General features: G+C 41.1%; 1 protein-coding gene across 7 annotated transcripts in view; it reads right to left on the reverse strand.

The window, feature by feature from the left end:
• PPP6R3 (protein phosphatase 6 regulatory subunit 3) overlaps positions 1-22696 on the reverse strand; it is a 132381-nt gene that overhangs the window by 37436 nt on the left and 72249 nt on the right. For all 7 annotated transcript variants that reach the window (XM_089654991.1, XM_089654994.1, XM_089654993.1 and 4 more), the window contains 7 exons: positions 21589-21702; positions 21157-21286; positions 20220-20372; positions 15286-15432; positions 15120-15184; positions 14782-14897; positions 13416-13501 (listed from right to left, as the gene is read on the reverse strand). In XM_089654991.1, coding sequence (XP_089511117.1) covers positions 13416-13501; positions 14782-14897; positions 15120-15184; positions 15286-15432; positions 20220-20372; positions 21157-21286; positions 21589-21702 — 811 coding nt within the window. The remainder of the gene's footprint in view (positions 1-13415; positions 13502-14781; positions 14898-15119; positions 15185-15285; positions 15433-20219; positions 20373-21156; positions 21287-21588; positions 21703-22696) is intronic.

Genomic DNA, 22696 nt, shown 5'->3' on the forward strand with positions numbered 1-22696 from the left:
CACCCTTCCTGACCAGGCCATTTTTGGAGTTACGGTGCTTCGTGACTGACAATTGCGTGAGCATATAACACTGCACCCAATCAACTTTACGTCCTTTTCCCCCCACTAACTGAGCTTTGTTTCGGTGGTATTTGATCACCTGTGCTGTTTTTATTTTTTTTTTTTAATGGCGCAAAAAAAAAAAAAAAAAAAAAAGAAAAAAATATTTGACATTGCTATTAAAAACATGTCCGGTGAAAAGAATTTAAAAAATGTAATTTTGTCAAATTTAAGCCAAAACGTATTCTGCTGCATGTCTTTGCTAAAAAAAAAAAATTTCCAATACGTGTAAATTAATTGGTTTCCGTGAAAGTGATAGTGTTTAAAATGGCGGAATATATACACCAGGATTTTTTAATTTTTACTAGTAATGGCGGCGATCGGCGACTTATAGCAGGACTGCAGCGGGCATTCTGACTCGGGGGGGGGGGGGGGTGGGGGTTGGGGGGAATGACGGTGTCATTGACAACCCCAGTGACACCAATAAAGTGATCAGTGGTAGACAAAAAAAATTAAAAAAAAAAAAAAAAAAAAAAAAAAAAAAGCACTGGCACTGTACTAATGGCGCTAGGCAGGAAATGATTAACATGAAGGGCGATCAAAGGGTTAACTGTGTGCCGTTTTACTATGTGCTGTGTCCGTGTGCTGGCAGCTCAAGGAGGCACTTGAACCACAACACTGGGCCAGTCCAGAGCTATGAGGGATCACTTGAAAGCTTTCCCATCTCTTATTCTGTGAAGCAGACAAGGTTTTAGGAGAGGAAAGGCAGCGTAAATCAGAGTACTAGTGCCAAGGAGCCACCAGTTTGTTGTTGAACCTAGAAGTCCAACTCAGACGTTTCCCTACCTGTAACAAAGGTTCTTTAGCATCTCCAGATGTTAAGGACAATTCCCCTTGGGTCCCAATACTACCAGCTGGGAAAGTCTACCTGCCACCTGCCCATGGCTGGAACGCAAGTGGTAGACAAGGCTGGAATGTGAAGTTCTTGCAAGAGTGGGACTTTTTTTTGCCATTGCTAGACTTCTTGCTTCACCCTGTGGAAGGTCTCAAAGTGCATCCTCAGAGTCTGGCCAGATTGGGGAACCACAACTGCCTAGTTTGGAGCTATGAGAATCACCAAAATGCCCTCCATCTTGATACTGCAGAGGAATTTCAGGGGAGGAAAGACAGAGATCCCACAGAGCAACCAAAGCATCCACAGGTCACTGAACATCTGTGTCTAACCACATCAAACACTTTGGGCATACCCGTGCGTCCTTGGGTTGAAGTGGCTGCACTGAAATTATGACAGCATCCGGCAATGGGCTTTCTTGTAGAAGTAATCCAAGCATCTCTTCTACAGGACACGAGGGCTTACCCACTGCCTCCACCTTTACCGGGCTCTCCCGTGCAATCAAGGAGCCCAGTGCTGCTGCCTGGTGTAGTGGTGGCACTGAGAGGGGGGGGAAAAGTATATTTGTACCTGCCTCCCCCCTGTGATACAACAAACAGGAAGCAACAAGGATTTTGTCTACTCCGATTTACTTTTTCGTCACTTCTGGATTCAGTTTATTTACAAACTGTTACCGAAACCGATCTGGATTTGATCAGATACTTTGGAGGGCAGAGGAGAGATATGGAGTCCAATAGACCCCTGATATCTCCATAAAGATTACCTGTCACAAGAGATTTTGGTCATGCTTTGTGATAGCAATTTTTTTTTTTTTAATCAAAAAGGGACAGTGTAAAAGAGCACAAGCTGATGCAGTGTTCCAGAATGTTGATCAGGAGATGAAATTCCTTTGATGTCCACATTCCCTAAATCAATAGGGTGCACAGTGCAGCCTGACAGGTTGGCATTCATCATGAGTATCTTCCAAAAAGAGCAAGAAAAGGACTTCTGGCTCCAGAGCTATAAAACCAGGGACAACCTGGTTCTCTGTAGCAAAAATCAATCTGTCCAAGAACTGAAAACAACTTGTCCCATGATGTCGAGTTGTAGGGTCTGCCGTGAAACTGGGAAAAATGGGAATTACTTGGAGGCTACCTTCAAATCCTGGAACTCAAATTCAGAGGGGATGGAATGACTCCAGGATGGAAGAATCAGAGTCTGGGAGTGGAGAATTTGAAGTTAAATCCAAGGTCAGAAAACTCTGGCTTGAGCCAGGTCTAGGACAAAACTCAGATACTCCAAGCAATGAATCAGTTCCAGCACCGTCCTCAAGGTTTCAAGTACTGAGCCAAACCTTTGCAAAGTCTGCAGAGTGAGTCAATCAGAACCTGAGGTAACTGCTCCCTCAAAAGGACTCCGGTCAGACATTCCACAATGGGGAAGTCTTGTGAGTGCAGCAATGCAAGCACAGGGGCCAGGACCTTGGTGAACACCTATGGTGCAGAGGGTAGGTGGAATAGCAAGCCCACAAAGTGTTGATGCGTCACAGTGCAGGAATCGCTGATGGACTGAATAAAATAGGGATTTTTAGATACACATGCTTTGTCTGCAGAGGCCAGAAAGTATCCTTGATAACGAGAGGCTATGACAGTGCCCCAAAATCAAGCCCCTTGCTATGTGAGCACTCGTGCAGGCTCACTCCTGAGCTGCACTGTGCATGTCCACCAACATACAGCATAGCTTGGCCCAGCCCCCTCATAGTGTTTGATTAACAGCAGCAGGAGCTAATTGCTACCACTGCAGCCTTCGAGCCAGTAAAGGAGGGAGAGAGAAACGATGCTGCTCCCAGGAACAGCACAGGACCGATATCGGGTTCAGAATAATATTTCAAGGGGAGATACCTTGCAGAATGCATTAACGTAAAAAACCTCCAGTCTTTACAAGTACTTTAAATAATAGCTGCCCATTGTAGGTCATCATTGTTACAAAAAAACAACAAAAAAACCCTTTCTGTACAGACATAAAACACATTGGCTGGAAGTAGGATTTATTTTATTAGAATAACTATGCCAGGAGTCCACTTTATCAACAGGGAATCTCTCTGCCGATTCCCACAGAGCAGGTGGATGGCTGGTCCATGTCTGCTCTGCTTATGCAGAGCGGACACAGACACAGCCTGCTCTCCTCTATTGCTGGTCGGATGTAAATAGACCGTCTGTGTACACCCAACCGCCATCCGATCCACTAGATGGAAGAACGGATCCCCATCCATCTATTTTAGCAGATTGGATGTGGGCAGGTATAAAAAACGGACACGTCCATTTACACCACCTTAGCTCTATAGAGAAGAATAGAGGGTCTGCCTGAAAAACTGACAGACGGACCTCATCGGTCCGCTTGTGTAAAAGAAGTCTAAATCTACTAATCAATCTAACAGCAACCTCAAATGGTGCCTAATGCAACTATGCTTAAAGCTGTAGTAAACCATGAGCTTTTCTTTGACATTGTCTTGAGTTTTTTTTTTGTAATGTGTTAGTATGCAACTTACCTCAAAACAAAGCCCTCCAGCGGCGCGCTGTCACCACAGAGGGCTTCCATCTTAATCCAGTCCTTCTTGGTTCACGGGCTCCGGCGGCTTGAATGACCAAACCTTTCTATGGCACACAGCACTGAAGGAACAACACAGGCATGCCGTTCCTTCAGAGCATATGCGCCGGTGTCTTTTACAAGCAAATCTCTCCTAAAAGGTGCATATTTAGGAGATATTTACAGTACATACAGGTAAGCCTTATTATAGGCTTATCTGCAGGTACAAGTGAAAAACACGACTTTACTATCACTTTAATGTTACACTTTTAATATTGTTGCAGCATGAAACATTGCCAGAAAGTATACATTGCAAGCCCCAGTAAAATTGCTTGGGCTATAGACATTACTATTTTTTGTTTTTTACAACCACACACAATACAACAAGACTGGCAGATGAATATGAAAGCTCATCTCCCCAAATTTGGGAACCTTACAATTGAATTAGCGCCACTTAAAGCAGAACAGAAGACCGAAAAACAAAAAACATTTCAAATAGACAGTCTCTTTATTACATAAGACACACAATGTCTTTTCTGCAATAAAAACATACTGCCTGCACATACGCATGCACAGCTCAGTTTATATTCAAGCACACTAAGGCCCCTTGTATGTGGGCATCATAATTTACTGATGTTTTCTTAGGAACTTGTGGTGCCCATGTGCAAGGGGCCAAAAACTGTGTGTAAAGACCTGAGTAATGTTCAGTATAGGCCAGTAAAGATGTGTAAGCGTATAGCGTACAGACTAGTACACTTCATTATTATTATTATAATAATACAGGATTTATAAAGCGCCAATAGTTCACTCAGCGCTGTACATTACAAAGGGGGACAGAACATGTGACAGAACAATACCAATACACTGCAAAACATGAGGGGATCGAGGGCCCTGCTCTTTCGAGCTTACAATCTTCATTGCCAGTATTGTGGCCCCTTGCACACGGGCACCACAAGATCCTGAACAAACATCCGTAAATTATGATGCTCCTTTTGCAAAGGGCTTAAACGAGTAAACATGCGAGAAAATTACTGTACTCAAATGAAACATTTTCTGTTTTTGTTTTAATGCTCTGCACTCAATGCTGTATTGCTCATCTGTACTCAGCTGTGTGCAATGTCCCATAGACAACAATGCATCTCATTTCATGTCTGTGAAAAACCCAGCATTTTTTATTCCCATGTGCAACAAACCTAAATGTGCGCCAGGATGACTGCACTCCTGTGCATGAATGGAAGCAACATACTGGCTAATCAAGACAGCCAAATGCAGACACCCGAAAAAAAGCCCAGGAAAAGATGCTAGTGTGGGATCTCACGAGTGTCAAAACGCCTGAACAGAGGAAGGTATTATTGCCTTTTATTTCATTTAACAAAATATGAGGTCTACAACTAAACCACCTGCTTTGCAAGTCTTAAAATAAAGCATCATCCAAACAATTCAGTACTTGTATAATCAGGGCGAGACTATAATTGCGTGGAGGGGTGGGGCGGGGGAGAGGCCACCTACCCATTAGAGACAAACGTTAATGAAAGAACCTATTCTCCTAGCTCCCCAAAATTTCCAACCAACTTCTAAAATGAAAATAGATTTTCCGACACATTTTGTGTATATCAAGTTTAAAATGCAAACCAATTTGGCAGGATGGCTTTTTTTTTTTTTTTTTTAAAGGTTGAGGGGAGAGGGGAGGCGGGGGAAGAGGTTGTTCAGTGAGGGGAATTTGCAGAATCATACCTAGAATAAATGCAGCAGATGAGATACCTGTAAAGCTTTGTAGCAGAAAGTAAAAGCTCTGTTAGGTTCTAATGTGTAGGGAGACTGGGTTTAATTCAAGACTCCAAACCCATTTCACAATTTCAAGCATGCCACCTCCCCTCTCTGGAACCTTCCCTATGCCAACTAGTCATGCTTTCTAAGCCTCATTGGAAAACTGCCATTTTATGACAGACCAATAATGGATTATTGCACCAAAACCTAGCCCCATCAGGTTAAAACAAGGTTCTCTGTATTTGAGTAGTAGGTACACTTTGTGGTTCAATAACATCACTTATAATAAAAACAGATTCCCTACATCACTCAACACAAAATTGATCTAAAAAGGACAGCTAATCACTATGCAGTAATTACTTACTGTAAAGCAGACCTGCTGCATGTTATTTATGAAGAGAATTTAGAGCCTCATCTTATTCTAACTATATGAACTAATAACAATTTAATGTATTCTTACAGCCAGAAAATGTTTTGCCATCTTTGTTTTAAGATAACCCAGAGGTCCCAAATGGCTCCTAAAGTCTTCACAATCCATAACTAATCAAGCACCCACCAAAGAAATAGGTTTTTCTGTCCTATGAAATCAGTTTCTCTAGAATCCATATGTGTGACATGAAGCGCCCTTGGGCCAGGGTCTAGTAAAAGGAACTGGTTTTCAAATGTATGCATTATACACAAAGATGAAACTTTCTTCAGCTTTCTTTTCAACCAATCATTCCACCACTAGATTTAGTTATAGAGGCTCTACCTACAGCTCCTTGTATGTGCTTTGCAATGACATGAACAGGTGACTTCATCCACTTCACCGAATATGCTGCTTCTGGCACTTAAAAGATGAGCTCCAATCTTACCTTACCTCTCAGGCTCCACTGCCTGTACCAAAATTACTTACTGATGTCACTACACGCTCAGAGTTTCTCACAGCGTGCAATCAACACTGTAGCAAATCGCATATAGCCAGTCTCATCTTTTCGCTGGAGAACATCTTGCATCACCTAGCTCTTTTCTCTCCAGCCTGACTGTCCTAACTTTTGTGAATTTCAGTTAATTCATTCATAATAGAAAGGAGTGAAAAAAATTAAAATACAAGCATCCTCTAGTATACATACGTACGTACGTACAGTTGTGTTCAATATAATAGCAGTGTGTTGAAAAAAGTGAATAAAGCTCAAAAATCATAATAGCTTTTATTTCCATACACACAAATGCATTGGGAACACTACACATTCTATTCCAAATCAAAACATGAAGAAAAATGTATCAAATTTGTGTTCCTCTAAAAAAAAATTGAAGAAAAGTGATTAGACTGTTCAAAAAAAACAACAGTGTTTCTTCTTTACAAACTCAAACATTCACTATATAAACTGAAAAATGTTTGAAGATTTTGCTTTCCTTTGAATCACTTAATGAATATTTGGTTGTATAAGCACTGTTTCTGAGAACTGCTGTACATCTGTGTTGCATGGAGTCAACCAACGTCTGGCACCTGTGAACAGGTATTCCAGCCCAGGATGATTGGACTACATTCCACAGTTCTTCTCCATTTCTTGGTTTTGCCTCAGAAACTGCATTTTTGATGTCACCCCACAAGTTTTCTATTGGATTAAGATCCGGGGATTGAGCTGGCCACTCCATAACATCAATCTTGTTGGTCTGGAACCAAGGTGTTGAACGTTTACTGGTGTGTTTGGGGTCGTTGTCTTGTTGGAACACCCATTTCAAGGGCATTTCCTCTTCAGCATAAGACAGCATGACCTCAAGTATTCTGATGTATTCAAACTGATCCATGATCCCTGGTATGCGATAAATAGGCCCAACACCGTAGTATGAGAAACATCCCCATATCATGGTGCTTGCACAACCATGCTTCACTGTCTTCACAGTGTACTGTGGCTTGAATTCAGTGTTTGGGGGTCGTCTGACAAACTGTCTCCGGCCACCAGACCCAAAAAGAACAAATCTTACTTTCATCAGTCCACAAAATGTTGTGCCATTTCTCTTTAGGCCAGTCAATGCGTTCTTTGACAAATTGTAACCTCTTCAGCACGTCTTTTTTTCAACAGTGGGACTTTTCGGGGGCTTCTTGCAGAAAGCTTGGCTTCACATAGGCGTCTTCTAATTGTAACAGTACTCACAGGTAACTTTAGACCTTTGATCTTCCTGGAGCTGATTGTTGGCTGAGTCCTTGCCATTTTGGCTATTCTTCTATCCATTCGAATAGTAGTTTTTCGCTTTCTTCCACGTCTTTCAGGTTTTGGTTGCCATTTTAAAGCATTTACGATCATTTTCTGCACTTCTTCATATGTTTTCCCCTCTCCAATCAACTTTTTAATCAAGGTACGCTGTTCTTCTGAACAATGTCTGGAACGACCCATTTTCCTCAGAATTTCAGAGAGAAATGCACTATAACCAGCATGTACAACATTTGCTGCCTTCCTTCCTTAAATAAGGGCAATAATTGCCACCTGTTTTTCAAAGAATGAATAACCTCACTAATAGAACTCCACACTGCTATTATTTTGAACATGCCCCTTTCAATTAGTGATTCAATGACACAGAATCAGCAGCATGCATGTCATGACTGTTGGGTCTGTTGGATTTCTATTACTCTACTACATCTGCTAGTAAATTTACCATTTAGAAATATAATTTCTACCAAAAACAGTGATTGATCAGGTTAGTGATGTCTGACTGCTATTATTTTGAACACAACTGTATGTATGTATGTTCACAGTATCTCTCAGAAGTGAGCACACCCCTTACATTTCTGTAAATATTTGATTCTAACTTTTCATGTGACAACACTGAAGAAATGAAAAATGCTACAATGTAAAGTAGTGAGTGTACAGCTTGTATAACAGTGTAAATTTACTGTCCCCTCAAACCAACTCTAAACACCGCCATTGCGGTCTATACCGCTGGCAACAAAAGTGAGTACTCCCCTAAGTGAAAATGTCCAAATTGGGCCCAATTAGCCATTTTCCCTCCCCGGTGTCATGTGACTCCGTGTTACAAGGTCTCAGGTGTGAATGGGGAGCAGGTGTGTTAAATTTGGTATTATCACTCTTACTGTCTCATACTGGTCACTGGAAGTTCAACATGGCAAAGAATTCTGACGATCTGAAAAAAAGAATTGTTGCCTATAAGGAGATTGCCAAGACCTTGAAACTGTGCTCAGCGTCATATCCAGAGGTTGTCTTTGGGAAATAGATGTATGAGTGCTGCCAGCATTGCTGCAGAGGTTGAAGGGGTGGGGGGGTCAGTCTATCAGTGCTCAGACCATACATCGCACACTGCATCAAATTGGTCTGCATGGCTGTCGTCCTAGAAGGAAGCCTCTTCTAAAGATGATGCACAAGAAAGCCTGCAAACAGTTTTCTGAAGACAAGCAGACTAAGGACATGGATTACTGGAACCATGTCCTATAGTCTGATGAGACCAAGATAAACTTATTTGGTTCAGATGGTGACAAGCGTGTGTGGTGGCAACCAGGTGAGGAGTACAAAGACGAATGTGTCTTGCCTACAGTCAAGCATAGTGGTGGGAATGTCATGGTCTGGGGCTGCATGAGTGCTGCCGGCACTGGGGAGCTACAGATCATTGAGGGAATGAATGCCAACATGTACTGTGACATACTGAAGCAGAGCATGATCCCCTCCCTTCGGAGACTGGGCCACAGGGCAGTATTCAACATGGTAACGACCCCAAACACACCTCCAAGACAACAACTGCCTTGTAAAAGGTGATGGACTGGCCAAGCATGTCTCCAGACCTAAACTCTACTGAGCATCCTCAAACGGAAGATGAGGAGCGCAAGGTCTCCAACATCCATCAGCTCCAAGATGTCATCATGGAGGAGTGGAAGAGGAGTCCAGTGGCAATCTGTGAAGCTCTGGTGAACTCCATGCCCAAGAGGGTTAAGGCAGTGCTGGAAAATAATGGTGGCCACACAAAATATTGACACTTTGAACCCAATTTGGACATTTTCGCTAAGGAGTGTACTCACTTTTGTTGCCAGCGGTTTAGACATTAAATGGCTATGTGAAGAGTTATTTTGAGGGGACAGCAAATTTACACTGTAATACAAGCTGTATGCTCACTACTTTACATTGTAGCAAAGTGTCATTTCTTCAGTGTTGTCACGTGAAAAGATAGAATAAAATATTCACAAAAATGTGAGGGGTGTACTCATTTCTGTGAGATCTCTCTCTATATATATCTATCTATCTATATCTATCACATAACACATACATACATAGAAATATAAAAGCACCTGGGCATGCAGACTGCTTCTACAGACATTTGTTAAAGAATGGGTTGCTCTCAGGAGCTCAGTGAAGTCAAGCCTGGTACCGTGATAGGTTGCCACCTGTGCAATAAGTCCACCAGTGAAATTTCCTTGCTACTAAATATTCCACAATCAACTGTTCGTGGTATTATAACAAAGCCATGAAGTGGTAGGTCACGTAAAATGACAGAGTGGGGTCAGCTCATGCTGAACCGCACAGTGCGTAGAAGTCGCCAACTGTCTGCAGAGTCAATAGATAAAGACCTCTAAACTTCATATGGGCTTCAGATTAGCACAACAGTGTGTAGAGAGCTTCATGGAATGGGTTTCCATGGCAGAGTGGCTGCATATGAAATTGTAACAAATATTAAATATTTACAAACGGAAAATGGCAGCTTTTCTTCAATTATACAGTTAAAAAAAAAAAGAAAAAATTGGACACATGAATAACTTATTCTTATCCAAATAACTTTAATAATCTACTACTAATTTCAGCTTCTCAATTAAGCCTGCATTCACAGTGGTCACTTCACCCCTGGCTCCTTCTCCTCCCTCCTTTCCTACTTGAGTTCTCCCCTCCTCAAACAAAATTCACTCAAACTCTCATTTTCAGTTTGTTTTATTGAACCCACATGTGTAATTAAAAGGGAATATCGATTCCATGCAAACTGGTGATAGTCAAGATAAGCCCCCTCAGAAGAGCCTGTCAGACACCCACAAAGCGGAACTAACCCTTCTATCCTTTTCAGCCAAGAAAGCTCCCACCTTGCCTCTGGTTTGATCTGTAATTGCCATGATGCTGTCTGCAAACGTGATCGGTTATGACACTAGCAATTTGATGCATTGACAGTTTGGTTGAAAGCAGAAGCAAATGTGACAGCATTCTAAGAATGCAAGTGTTTTTTGAAACCGTTAAAATGAGGGGGTTTAGCTCAGCTTTAAGTGGTTTACTATAGTTGTGGCTTCATGTCATTCACAACATCTCTTAAGAACCATTCAGAAACAAAATCATATGACTGACCAGTAACTGTTAAAACTCGCTTACTGGGCTTTTACAGCCAAGGGAAACTACAAATTCAATTTTCCATATATAGGATTCCAGATACTTGTAGAACTTAAAGGAACTCAATATTGATCTCTACTACAGGAAAACAGTACTGTTCCCATTCATGAACAAATATTCCAAGCAACTTAATTCCTGGAGAACTATTTTTCTATGATATGTGTAATATTTGAGCTCTACTTATGTGTATAGAAGAATTACACGAAGACTTCTTGACATGTGTGACAATTAGGACACTTATTAAATTCTATTTTACAGGCCTTTGCGTTTGACAGATTTCTTCATCTATGATGAATGGATGCACAAAGTAAAGTTCAGTGCTGCAGTGGATGTTAGAGTGGAATATCTCCTTTTTGATTAAAAAATGTTGGCCCTACTGCCAGGGATCCCTGGTTTAAAAATAGTCAAAAGAAACTAAGGTGGGACATTTTTTTGCCCAGCTAAGGTGCAATTACTTACAAGTTATTACTACTACCAAGTTATTTGTTGGTACGTTATACTAGGCCAGTTTAAGTTTGCTGCCTTCAGTACTAAAAAAATTAAAAAAAACATTATTTTTTTTTATGATTCTTGTTTAAGGTCTTGTACATGCCAATCAATGCTCCAGGCAGCAGGGTCAGGCAGAACTACACAGTTCATTTGGATAACACGCTCGACTAGTCAGCCTTTGTGTGCTTAGACATACCCCATTTATTCCCCGGGAGATGGAATAGGTTACAGGTATATAGATTCCCCAAAAGGAACAAATTGGATTTTGTCAATACATGTGCAGAAGACTTTAAAAAGCCGCCAGAATGTTTTCATAGGTAGCTTTCTGATTTCCAATAGCCAAAGTGTAAATCTGCCAGGATTATGGAGAGGTGAGTACAAGACATTATAGGGCGAAAGTCCTTTAAAGAGTAATAGTGCAAAAGTAGTTCTCTTTTAATGCTTAAGTTATTCCTGGATGTTAATTATAATGGTTGCAGAATTGTAAATAAACTTCAAGAATCAGTAAAGGTGCCCTCTGTAACTGAACTGTATATTAATTAGTGTGTTAGATATGCTAAGTACTTGGCCTTGAGGTATCTAGCTGTAAAAAAAAACAACAAAAAAACAAAAAAAAAAACAAAAAAAAAAAGTTTTCTAAAAGGATGAATTTATTAGAAATTGCCTAACTCCATGGCATTCACCTATTACAGGCTTACCCCAATTGCACCATCTATGTCATACTGGGAGTGGGAGCTGGGACACAGCCCATCCCCGGAAGAATGGGTTAAAGCCTTCCTTCTTACCTTTAAAACTTACACTGGCCTCCCAAGCGCAGGAACGGAACTACAAAATCTGGACCAGATGGTACCAATGTCCGGCCGTGATAAGTTCTGTACAAGTATCTGTTGGAGATGTGGAGTGCCAGGTGGTACACAACTCCACACATGGTGATCCTGCCCAAAAATCAGACCATACTGGGCGGACAAATTTAATTTGAGCCGTATTACAGATAGGGGGGCATGGTCGGAGACACCAGAAGTAGCTCTGCTCTCCATAATTCTGGCCTCAATAAAAAAAACGCACCAAAAAAAGGGTCTCATGGCAGGTAAGGCCTTAATTCCTAGGCATTGGAAATCTCCAACTACTATCTGTGAATAGGTCACTTAACTAAATTACATTAATAAGGCATGGAGGAGCTCACTGCCATGGCTCATGAAAATTACGCTTATGTTTTGGGACTTGTGTCCATAGCTTGAAATCTCAGGCTCTCGAGCTTCAGCCCATTGAGTTGTTGGGCGTGCAAACCTTGTACCAGGATGCATGCTGTGTAGCCCCTTCTGCTGGACAACCTCGCCCCCCCTTTATTTTTTTTTTTCATTACCTCCTTCTCATTCTTGTTCTTTTCACTTATTTCCCCCCCCCCCCCCCCCTTTACCTTTGTTGTGGAAAATGTGGCACATAGGATTGCTCACCTGGATTTTTATTGATATTCACATTCCCCCCACAATTTACCTTCCTACTGCTGGGGGAATGTTGAGGTTGTGAACGAGAATTGCTTACAACTTTTTACGGACATCGACTTCTGTTCTTGACCGCATTTTCACTATTTTTGTAATACATTTTTATATTTGTTATTCTGCTAGACGTCTTAAAAAAAAAAAAAAAAAACACAACCTTTATTCTTCAAAATGTATTAGAAATCATGGATCAGGGTTTCTACTGTTACACACATTTATTTTTTTTGTCCTTTTTATTTGGCAGTAGATCAGTAATCCGGGGACCAAACATGGCAATAGTAACAATCTCATACTACAGTCAACTATAAAAATTACCAAAAATTTTATGAACTTAACAAGGGCTTAAATATTGTAAAATTATCTGGTGGCAGGTCACCTTGATCAGTTTAACTGGTTTACATTCAAAAGCGGATTGAAATTCCTGTACGTGATCAGCAATGCAGTGGACTTCAGAAAGAGAAAATCAGAAAAAGGGCGTTTCTACAAAACTTACATTCATCCTCTTCCTACAGTTTGAAATGTTTTAAAACTATAATTCTACAACGGTTAAAACAGTATCATTGTATTATATTAATGCATGGACCAGGAATTATTTTAAATTCTAGATTGATTCAAATTGGGGGAAATAAACAAAACAAAAAAAAAACTGGACTGTTAGTCATAAGTAAACATCCCTAGGCATAACATGCTGACTCATGACACAGATCAGCTGAACAAACTATTGCAGAGCTCCACCTTTCAGGCAGTATATGACTTGCGTTCGGAGGCATAAGCACGATGAAAAAGCAGATACGAAGAGCAGAAACCTACTAGATCTACAGTGTTCCTCTTGTTTGTTTCACCTAAGGAACTTGTGCAGAAAGTCTCCCATTTTTCCTGAGCTTCAGTTGGCAATTCTGCAATTTAGAAACATACATATTAAAGTATTTCTATGGTCAAAGTTTAAGATCATATTCATTTCCACATTGAATTTCAGTTATGTTTAGCCTACTACAATGAATGTGAACAATTTTGAAGTTTGAAAACACATTTTGAAGAATCCCACACATTTACTTTAACATTCACCACACCCTATGAATAGGCAACTGCTTGTGTCACATATTTCACAGAACCTGCTGTCTAAACTACAGAGGTGCTGAAACACAGGGCTTCAGGAGACACATTGAGTACAGGAAACACCACACCATATCTGCTTGCAGGCAGCAATGTACCATTGGATATGTAGTCCTTAGAAATTGAAAGTAAACAAAAATTACTGTGCAGAGAAGCAAAGCACAGAGAATCCTGGAAATTGCTAAAAGATGGTCAGCAGACAGGCATCATTCAACATGCTTACAAGCCTGAGTACTCCGGTCTTTCAAAAAAAAAAAAAAAAAAAAAAAAAAAAAAACACAAAAAATTCAAGAACAAAAACTGGTAGGCAGTCTACTAGTTTATCATTTTTAGGTATGCATAAATGTTGTAAATATCATCTCACCAGTCATGCATAACGCCTGCCAAGGAAGCTTCTGAACCCTTTCAGATATTAAGTATAGTTAAGTTTTAGGTGTAAAATGCTTGCAAAATGCAAAAATCAAACCTAGCCCAAGACATTGAAAAAAGAATAGCCAAAGCTTCCCCCCTCCCCCATACTTCTGGGTCACAGGAGTGTACTTATAGCAGAGAGGGGGACCAGATATCCAACAATCCCTGAAGTGTAGGATGCTGTAGTTTGACAGAATTTCTCTGAGAGCAAAGCAGGAAGAGTTTTTTTTCCCCTTTTTTAGTGTGACAGTCCCTTTAAAAGGAGTATGGCCAAAGTCATATGGCCACCCAGACACTCTGGTGGCTGCTGGCTCAGCCTCTAAGCATTCTGCCGAGAGCCTAAGCCAGCCGCTCCTGTCCCTTTCACAGCCAGGCACTCCAGTAAGCTCTGGAATGGCAGAATAGAGAGCCGATGATTGACAGTCACCACACTCTACAAAGTGAAGACCAGGAACAGCGTGATCAGCGGTCATAGGATCACTCTGTTCTTGATCTTTGAGCTGGCAGGGACAGCTGCAGCATCGTACCAATGCTGCAGCTACACAGAGTATGTTTGTTTGTTTTTTTTTAATTTCTCGCACTTTTTTTTTTTCCCATCTCAAAAGGTGGCAAACCGAATGAAGAGTTAAACATAAGCATAATATCCACATACCTTTAATAAGCTGATGTGCTAGTGTACTGTTTGGCCCCTTCTCAATGCTGTGAACTATGCAGTTTGCTATTCTTGTTAAGTGTCCCATGTATCCACATCTTCTCCCTCCTTCAGACCTACAGCACATTAAAACATCAATATTATACTCCATGCTTGATAGCAGCATAAACTATTAGACCTGTGAAACTTTCTAAAATTTAGTACCTTCGTAGGTCTCGGAATAAAGCACTCAACTCAGTTTAGGTGCAATCAAAGAAACTTTTTAGAAGAGATGGGGAGGGGAAGGGGGGGGGGGGGGGGGGGGAGGTTGCGCAAAAAGACAAACACACATAACTTACTGTCTTTTTTCATTCAAGGCCCATGCTTCAAGTATTCTGTCTATTAAGTGGCATTTCAAAAAAAGCTACAAAAAACAAAAAAAATAGTGCAATGACCGGTTTGTCCCATTTAATCACAAGAAAGAAGAAGGAAAAAAAAAAAAAAAAAAAACGGAATAGAACGTACATGTCTTAATAAGATATGCTCTCCTGCAGAGTTCTGTTCGCTGATCAAGCTGTCTGTACTGTCTCCAGGACTAGCAAGAATCAAGGCAATGCAGATTTCAACTTGTGTGTGAAGGAAGTTATTCCAGGTGTATTTGAAAAACATATCCTGCAGAGACAAATAACTTCAGTGGTTTATAAGGCTAAACACAAATATGTCACTGAAACATGCTGTTCCATGAAAAGACTGCAATTATTGTTGAAAAAAACCCCAAAAAAACAAAAAACCACAGTGCCACCTGCTGTTGAACCTTAAAGTAGCTTTCTAGATTCAAGTCAGGCTATACTGCAGCCATCAGATGATCTGGACATTGGCAAAAAAAAACAAACACAAAAGTCAGTCTCCATATGCCTTTCCTCTACTCTTTATGCATCAGTTTGGGGGAAAAAAAAAGTACCAAGGCAGAGACCACAAAATATTTTTTGAATCAATGAGGGGGCACAGAACAAAGGACGTTCAAAAGCAGTCAGGTGGGCAACAACTACTACCAGGCCCTCAGAAGGGTACCTATTGCAACTGGGGACAAACTGAGGAACCAACACCTGAATCTGACCAGCTGCAAGACAAGAGAAGCTGCCAATCCAATGAACAAGGTGAGGCCACAGTAGACAAACCGCACAGGACCAGGGTGTCAAACTCCATTTCACTGTGTGCTGCACTAGCATTATGGTTGCCCTCAATGGACTAGCTGTATCCAAGACTAGATTCCCCCACCCTTACATCACAGTACACCCATACTTTGTGCTACTGCTGCTAGGTAGCTGCTAGGGCAAAGCTGGAAAGCAGAACGTGTAGGGGCTGGAGGAGGACCGTAGGAGAGTTGGAGTCAGCTGAATACTGAGACTAGGGGAGGTGGACACAAGGGCATACTGCAGCTAGGCGCAGGAACTGTAGGAGTTCTGACGTCCTCTGATGCCGACTGAGGAGATGCTGAGGAAGAGTGTCTCCTTTCTGTGGCTGCACAGAGAAGCGCAGGATCTGGCAAACGAGTTCTGTCCTCATTGGTGCCGACTGCTGAGACAAGGCAGGGGGGTGCTGCAGCTCCAGAAGAGGTGCGAGGGCCACATGAAATGGCCTGGAGGGACGCATTCGGCCTGCAGGTCTTGTGTTTGACACATGTGGAAATGACAGAGGAACACAGAGCGCCTGAAGTCGGGATGGGGGATTGCCTGCTCACTGGAAACGTTGCATACACTGTCTGGCTCCACGAGACAGTGATCTAACAGTAGCACTAGCACACAGAGTGGCACTTTAAATTAAGGCAGATGTGTACCGACTCTTATTTAACATGATTGCTTAATTCTGAACACAGCTACATCCCCAGTTATAAGACTGTGTGCACACATGCAACCACATTTTAGGTTTTTTTTTTTTTTTTTTTTTTTAAGGGTTACTCCACCCTGCTAAAAGATTTGTTTGTTCAACTGAGTTGTACAGTTTACATTAAAGGTGTAAAACGTTCTGAAATGATTTATCTTTGTCTCATTTTCTTGCATCACAGAAACCTGACTTTTTAACTGTGTGCTAGGGTATACATGTTAATATCCAGGACAGATGCCCAAAAAATGTGAATCTTAGGGAAAGTTCAGACCATATGATGGTAGGTACCCTCAGATAGCTGACATCTTGTACATAGGGAGCCAACTGCAGAATATATGCCAGCCAAACAAACAAACAGGAGTATAGTATGCGCTGTGTAGGAATTTTACTTGGATAAACCTATCTTTGGCCAAAACGATAGCAGTAACCTAGTGGTTTGTACATTCATCCTAGTCTTCTTTGGAGAGGTATGGCAGGTCAGCCTGCAGTTTAGAGAATAGTTTACTCAATTTGACAATTTGAGTGAGCAAAGGAGAGTTGAAGGCAGATTGAAGACAGGAGTTTCCCCATCCCCCAGATGTCGGGAGACAGTCCAGGGGGGTCAGATTCTAGGATAACCATAGTGGGAAACTGAGTGTCGCATGCCTAAGCTGCAGATATCCAAACATCTGATTGGGCAAATTGATTTCTGTCGAAGTAGAATTGTACTGCATCTGAGCACCACAAATGCCATTTAATTCGTTGTTAATGTTCAAAGCAAACTCACTTATCCATCTATGTATCCATGCTTTATTTTGCTAAGATTTCATTTTGAAAAGCAGCCCCTGGTATTTTGGGCAGTGGCCATCTTGAGTAAGTGCAAAATGATTCCTTGAATCCATCTGCCCTGAGTTTAGGCAATGGCTGAACTGAGAACCGTCCCTCCCCTCCTGAAGACTTCTGGGATGTATGACACTTGCCTAGGCTTGGAAACCAGGAAGTAAGTGAAGAAATGTACAACACAAATATAATATACTTTCCAATTTACTAAGGATAGCAGCATCAGCATAAGGATTAAAAATATCCTATGTTGATTGAGTGAAATTCGGCTTCAAGTTCTGAGAAACGCTGCAATCTGCCATAGGACTTAATACGTTTGAGGCCCACTATCCCTTGAGAAGCCCACGGGTGGGGAACAGGTAACATTCAGATGGGGTAAAGTTGGGCTAACCCAAAGATGTATGCAAGGAAAAAACATGCAAGGTTTTCAGCACTGCGTCCTTGCTTGCTGCCAAACCACGTTTGTGGTTTTTATCACACAAATGAGTGTACGAAGGCCCTGAAAAATTAAGTTGCTAAGAGTTTATTATTAATATACAAGATTTATATCGCGCCAAAGGTTTGCGTAAAGCTTTACAAGAGTTGCATAAGAACCCACAACAGCCGCTTCCAACGTAAATCGCAGGGTTATCTCTCGGCTACGAAAACCACCACCGTACAGTAACAGATAACGCCCAATAATATAAGTGAATGTCTGGAAGGGAAAGACCCCCTTGGGGAAAGGGAAAGACCCCCTTGGGGAAAGGGAAAGACCCCCTTGGGGAAAGGGAAAGTTTTAAATGTAGATTTAGCTAATCGAGGGGTCTTCCCTGCACAGACAAGTGAGCCAACGATACCATCCAACTTGTTGAAAAAATTTGGGTATACAAAAACAGGTGTATTATGAAAAAAGCACAAGCGTTTGGGCAGATACATGTTCAACAGGTTAATTCTGGCCACCGGGAACAGAGGGAGCATACACCACGTGGTGCATCTCTGGGAGAGGGAACGTAATAAGGGTAACAAATTAAGATCCATGTAGTCAGAGTAGTACTACTGATACAGATCCCAAGATATTTAAACTCCATGGCCCAAATCAAGGGAGTATTGGTGGTAAGTGGTGAAGGCCAGCAGCTAAGAGGTAAAAGAATGGACTTAACCCAATTGATCCCTATCCCAGAGAAGGCTCCAAAGTCAGTCATTCATTCACCAGCTGGAGTGCGGCCTGCAGAGAAGAGAAGGAGTCCATTTTAAAATAGAAGGGTGTAGTGCACAAACGAAGCCACCTTGTTCATCAACGGACCCCCCTGAATGCTTCGAATAGTAGGTGCCGCTCGTAGGTTAGCTGCCAAATGGAGTTCCTCTTTAAATACCATTTTATGTACACAGCACCAATTCCACAGAGTTTCAGCGCACATTTAATTTCCTATTCCCTAGAAAGGAACAGCATAGAAGTGGTTTAATTTGGAAACCAGAGCCACTGCCAGATAGACAATGCCATGCAGTCTTTTGCAGGATTCCAGCTTTTGGAAGGCAAGCAAGCATGTTAAAGTGGCTGTAAATCTGACATGAAATATGAACAAAGCATATCCCTTTATAGTATGTACTTGCCTAAATCCAAATCACTGTCATTTCTGTCTGCTGCCCTATTCCTCTGTTATCTGTCTGAGCCATGTCTGACAAGTTTTTCTGACACTAAAAAGTAAAAAGATAGGGGAGGGAGCACCAGCACACAACCTGTGATTGACAGCCTCAGCTGTGTTCCTATGTAAAGGGGAAGAGTGTGTCCCTTCCTTGCAATCAGCTCTCCTCACTGATCTTTGCACAGTGCAACTTCAGCTTCTTACCCCCTGCTTTCTGAATGCTAAGACAAGCTGTATAAATTTTGGACTTTGAACAGTTATAGAGAACAGAAGACTGCAGATAAAATCAACTTCTGTAGGAGGATTGGTTTAATCTCCATCACATGAGGCCAGTACCTTCACTGGGTATATGTAAGGTTTTACAACCACCTAAATAACTTTATGTACTAGAAGCTGCATAGTAATGAACAGGGGACGTGGCTGTCAAAAATGTTATTTTTGCAATCTTTGACCACTACAGAACATCTAAATACTTTGAACTGCTGAGTCTCTTCTTGTGCAACACTACATGTAGGGACACTAAAGGAATTTTTTTATTTCATCTTGTGGACTTCCAAATGCAAAAGATTCCAGAAGTATGCACGAACTCCCTGTGTATGTGTATTCCTAACTCAAAAAGATCTTCTATTGCTCTAGGCCTCCTCCAAATTCATCCTTTTTTGCGGCAGTGATGGGGGGGGTGGTGTTGGTGGAGGAGAGTTCGGAAGATTACAGTGGATAATAAAAGGAGGCAGAAAAACACAGTAAGAAGCGATGTAATGAAAAACAGATTACAGGGCCATTTAGTGGGAACGTATAAAATTTCTTTTTAGAATAAGGATATCATTTAGGGTCACTGAGACCCAGAAGCACGCCATTTCCAGTATGTTCTCTCAGAAAAGTCTTTTTAGCAAAGAAGTTGCAGTTCAAGTTGATTTTACTGCATGCCTTTGAAAAAAAAGTACATAGTATAACAAGGAGACACATGTAGACAGAAAAAGGACAAAAATGACTAAGACAGTGATACCTACGCAACTGACAGTTAAATTTAAAGCTGTGTCCCTTCCACAGGCAGCATATCAGAACTTTTAAGCATTTTATTCAGCTCTATAAATCTGAATATTTTCATTAAACACAAAAATAATGGGCACTTACCAGAATAACTCCTATAGTGTTTAGCTCAATTAATTCTATATTAATGCTGTGCGTATTTGTCTGCAGTAAACTTGCTATCAATCTGATAACGTGTAACCGAGTATTTCCTACAGGAGGATCTAGGACTCCCCACGTTGTCTTCATGACATCAGTCTTAAAAAAAAAAAGAAAAAGAAAAAAGCATATTTAAATTCACTTGCACACAAAATTCTGTAACTCTGCTCTGTACAAAACACTAAGTTCACGGGAAGTACACTGGGGATGATCAAGAGAGTGAATGTAATGAAGATGTGTAAATTTGACTTGACAAAAATAGGGAGCTTACAACTATTTCAATGCAAAAAACTGGCCAAAAAATGTAATGTATGTGCCAAAAAAAAGGTCACTGTACTTTAAAGCACTTGTGGGCACTAAAGAAATAAAAGTATAGCCACAACGTAGAAGCAAACACCAGGAAGTATCGGTAGCTGTGAGTTTCAATCAGCCCTAGATGTTTTGTTAACAGGCTGGAGTTGCAATTTTTCTTGATCAAATGTCAGCCTTAAGAATATTTCCTGGTTGTGAACTACCACTGCATACTTTACTGTGAGCTTTCGATGATAAAAAGGCCCCCAAACCTACCGATTAACAAGGTCAATAAACACAACTCCATAACCAATTCCCACCGGAGGTACACACATATGCGGCCTCTCGGCAGGTAGGCTTTAGCTGCATATATGCATCCCCGTGTAAACACATTACTTTCTAAGAGCGCACTCCCAGCACAGTAACCAGCAGATAAAGCTCCTGATGTATACTTGCAACCAGGAGCTTTCCTACCATGTACATGCCAAACACAGCAGTTACAGTACATGATCGGAATGGCTGCCTCCCAGCAATTTGAGATCAAGGGTGATTGCAGTTTCATAGCTAGATCATAGTAAGTAAGTTCAATTACTTTTGGAGGATCCAGGAGTAGCTGGTGAAAGGACGGAAGTTTTTCCTGAATAGCAGTCAAGACAGTTTTGTTAACTGAAAATGCAGAGTGATTGAGACCAGGTGGACACAGGTCAATATGACCCTCAAAACTGTAAAAATAAAAAACAATGCATCAATATCAGCATGCACAAGTATACATACCTATATATATTTACAGAATTACATATATAGTCCAGGAGTCTGCAAATGGCAGCACAGACTTCACATGTGTCACACTAAAAAGGTACTCCTGTATAACCATATCAACTTGACAACCAGATTAGCTGCAGCTCACTTTTATTACCAGCTCAGGTTTTTGTTATACTTGAAGACAGTTTATACAAATTCAATCTCCTTTGTGAAAATCAGTACCGCAAGATCAGGTAAACAAGAAGTTAAGATTTTCACTTACGCTGGCCGTCTGGTTTCTAGTAGAGTAAGCAATATTTGGATAGCACTGACAATGGCAGATTCATTCTTCTCTTTCAAAAATATATTTGATAGTAGTTGCTCTAAAATTTCTTGCCTAAAAATAAAGGATTAAACAGGAGATAAAAATCAGAACCAAATTTTCTTGTTCAAATTTTTTTATGGTTTTCAAAAACATAAAAAGAAACAGAAGTAGGATGAACATGAACATATGCAGGCTTCAATGAATACAGAAAAACATGTTGCCCTACAGGAAGAAGGATTATTGCATGAAAATCGTGTTACGAGGAAGCATATAAAAACCATGAAGGGACACTGTGGTACATGAGAAGATAGAATCTAAATGTACAACAGAGATGGAGCACTGTGTCCCAATGACCATTTGGAGGTTCTGTATGAAAGAGGAGGTGGGGCAAAGGAAGACTGAAATAATAAAAAGGAAAGAGAAAGAAAAGGAAAAGACAAAAGGGGGGGGGGGGGGGGAATTAGAAGAGACAGACAGATGACTTACAGGAGAGAATAGAGAATCTCAGAACCAGGACAACGCAAAACGCAGCTCTTAGGACTATAACGATGCAGGGTAAGAGGACGTTCGGGAAGGAGCAACGACTCAGTTTTGTGGAAGGAAAACATTCCACCCAAGGGGTCCAGATCAATAGAAACTTAGGGACAGAATCTAAAACAGTGGCCTCAACTTTGGCGTGAATCATCGCTTGTGTAACCTTGTTTCAAACTGCTAATGCGCAGACGGACTTCCACGATTTGGCCAAAATCTGTTTAGCTGCAGTAGTGATTTGCAAGAGCAGTTTAAAAATTGGGATTTGGAGATGGAGGTGGGGCGCAAGTTTAAGAGTACAATAGTTGGGTCTGGCGGTATTGATTTTACAAAGAGCTGGGATAACATATGGAAAACTTCAGCCCAAAAGGTTTGGGAAACCGGGCAGGACCAGTAAACATAGAAGTCCCTACCATCGTACAACCCAGAAAAAAAACAAACATTCAGTAGAGTAATTAGGGGTATATTTAGCAATCCTCACCAGATACCATCTAATCGAAACCTTGTAGTCTCTGAAGCCACCACGTTCTGTGAG

Source organism: Staurois parvus, unplaced genomic scaffold (assembly GCF_062004578.1).
Source record: "Staurois parvus isolate SC_StPar_1 unplaced genomic scaffold, SC_StPar_1.0 ptg000818l, whole genome shotgun sequence".
Lineage (NCBI taxonomy): Eukaryota > Metazoa > Chordata > Amphibia > Anura > Ranidae > Staurois > Staurois parvus.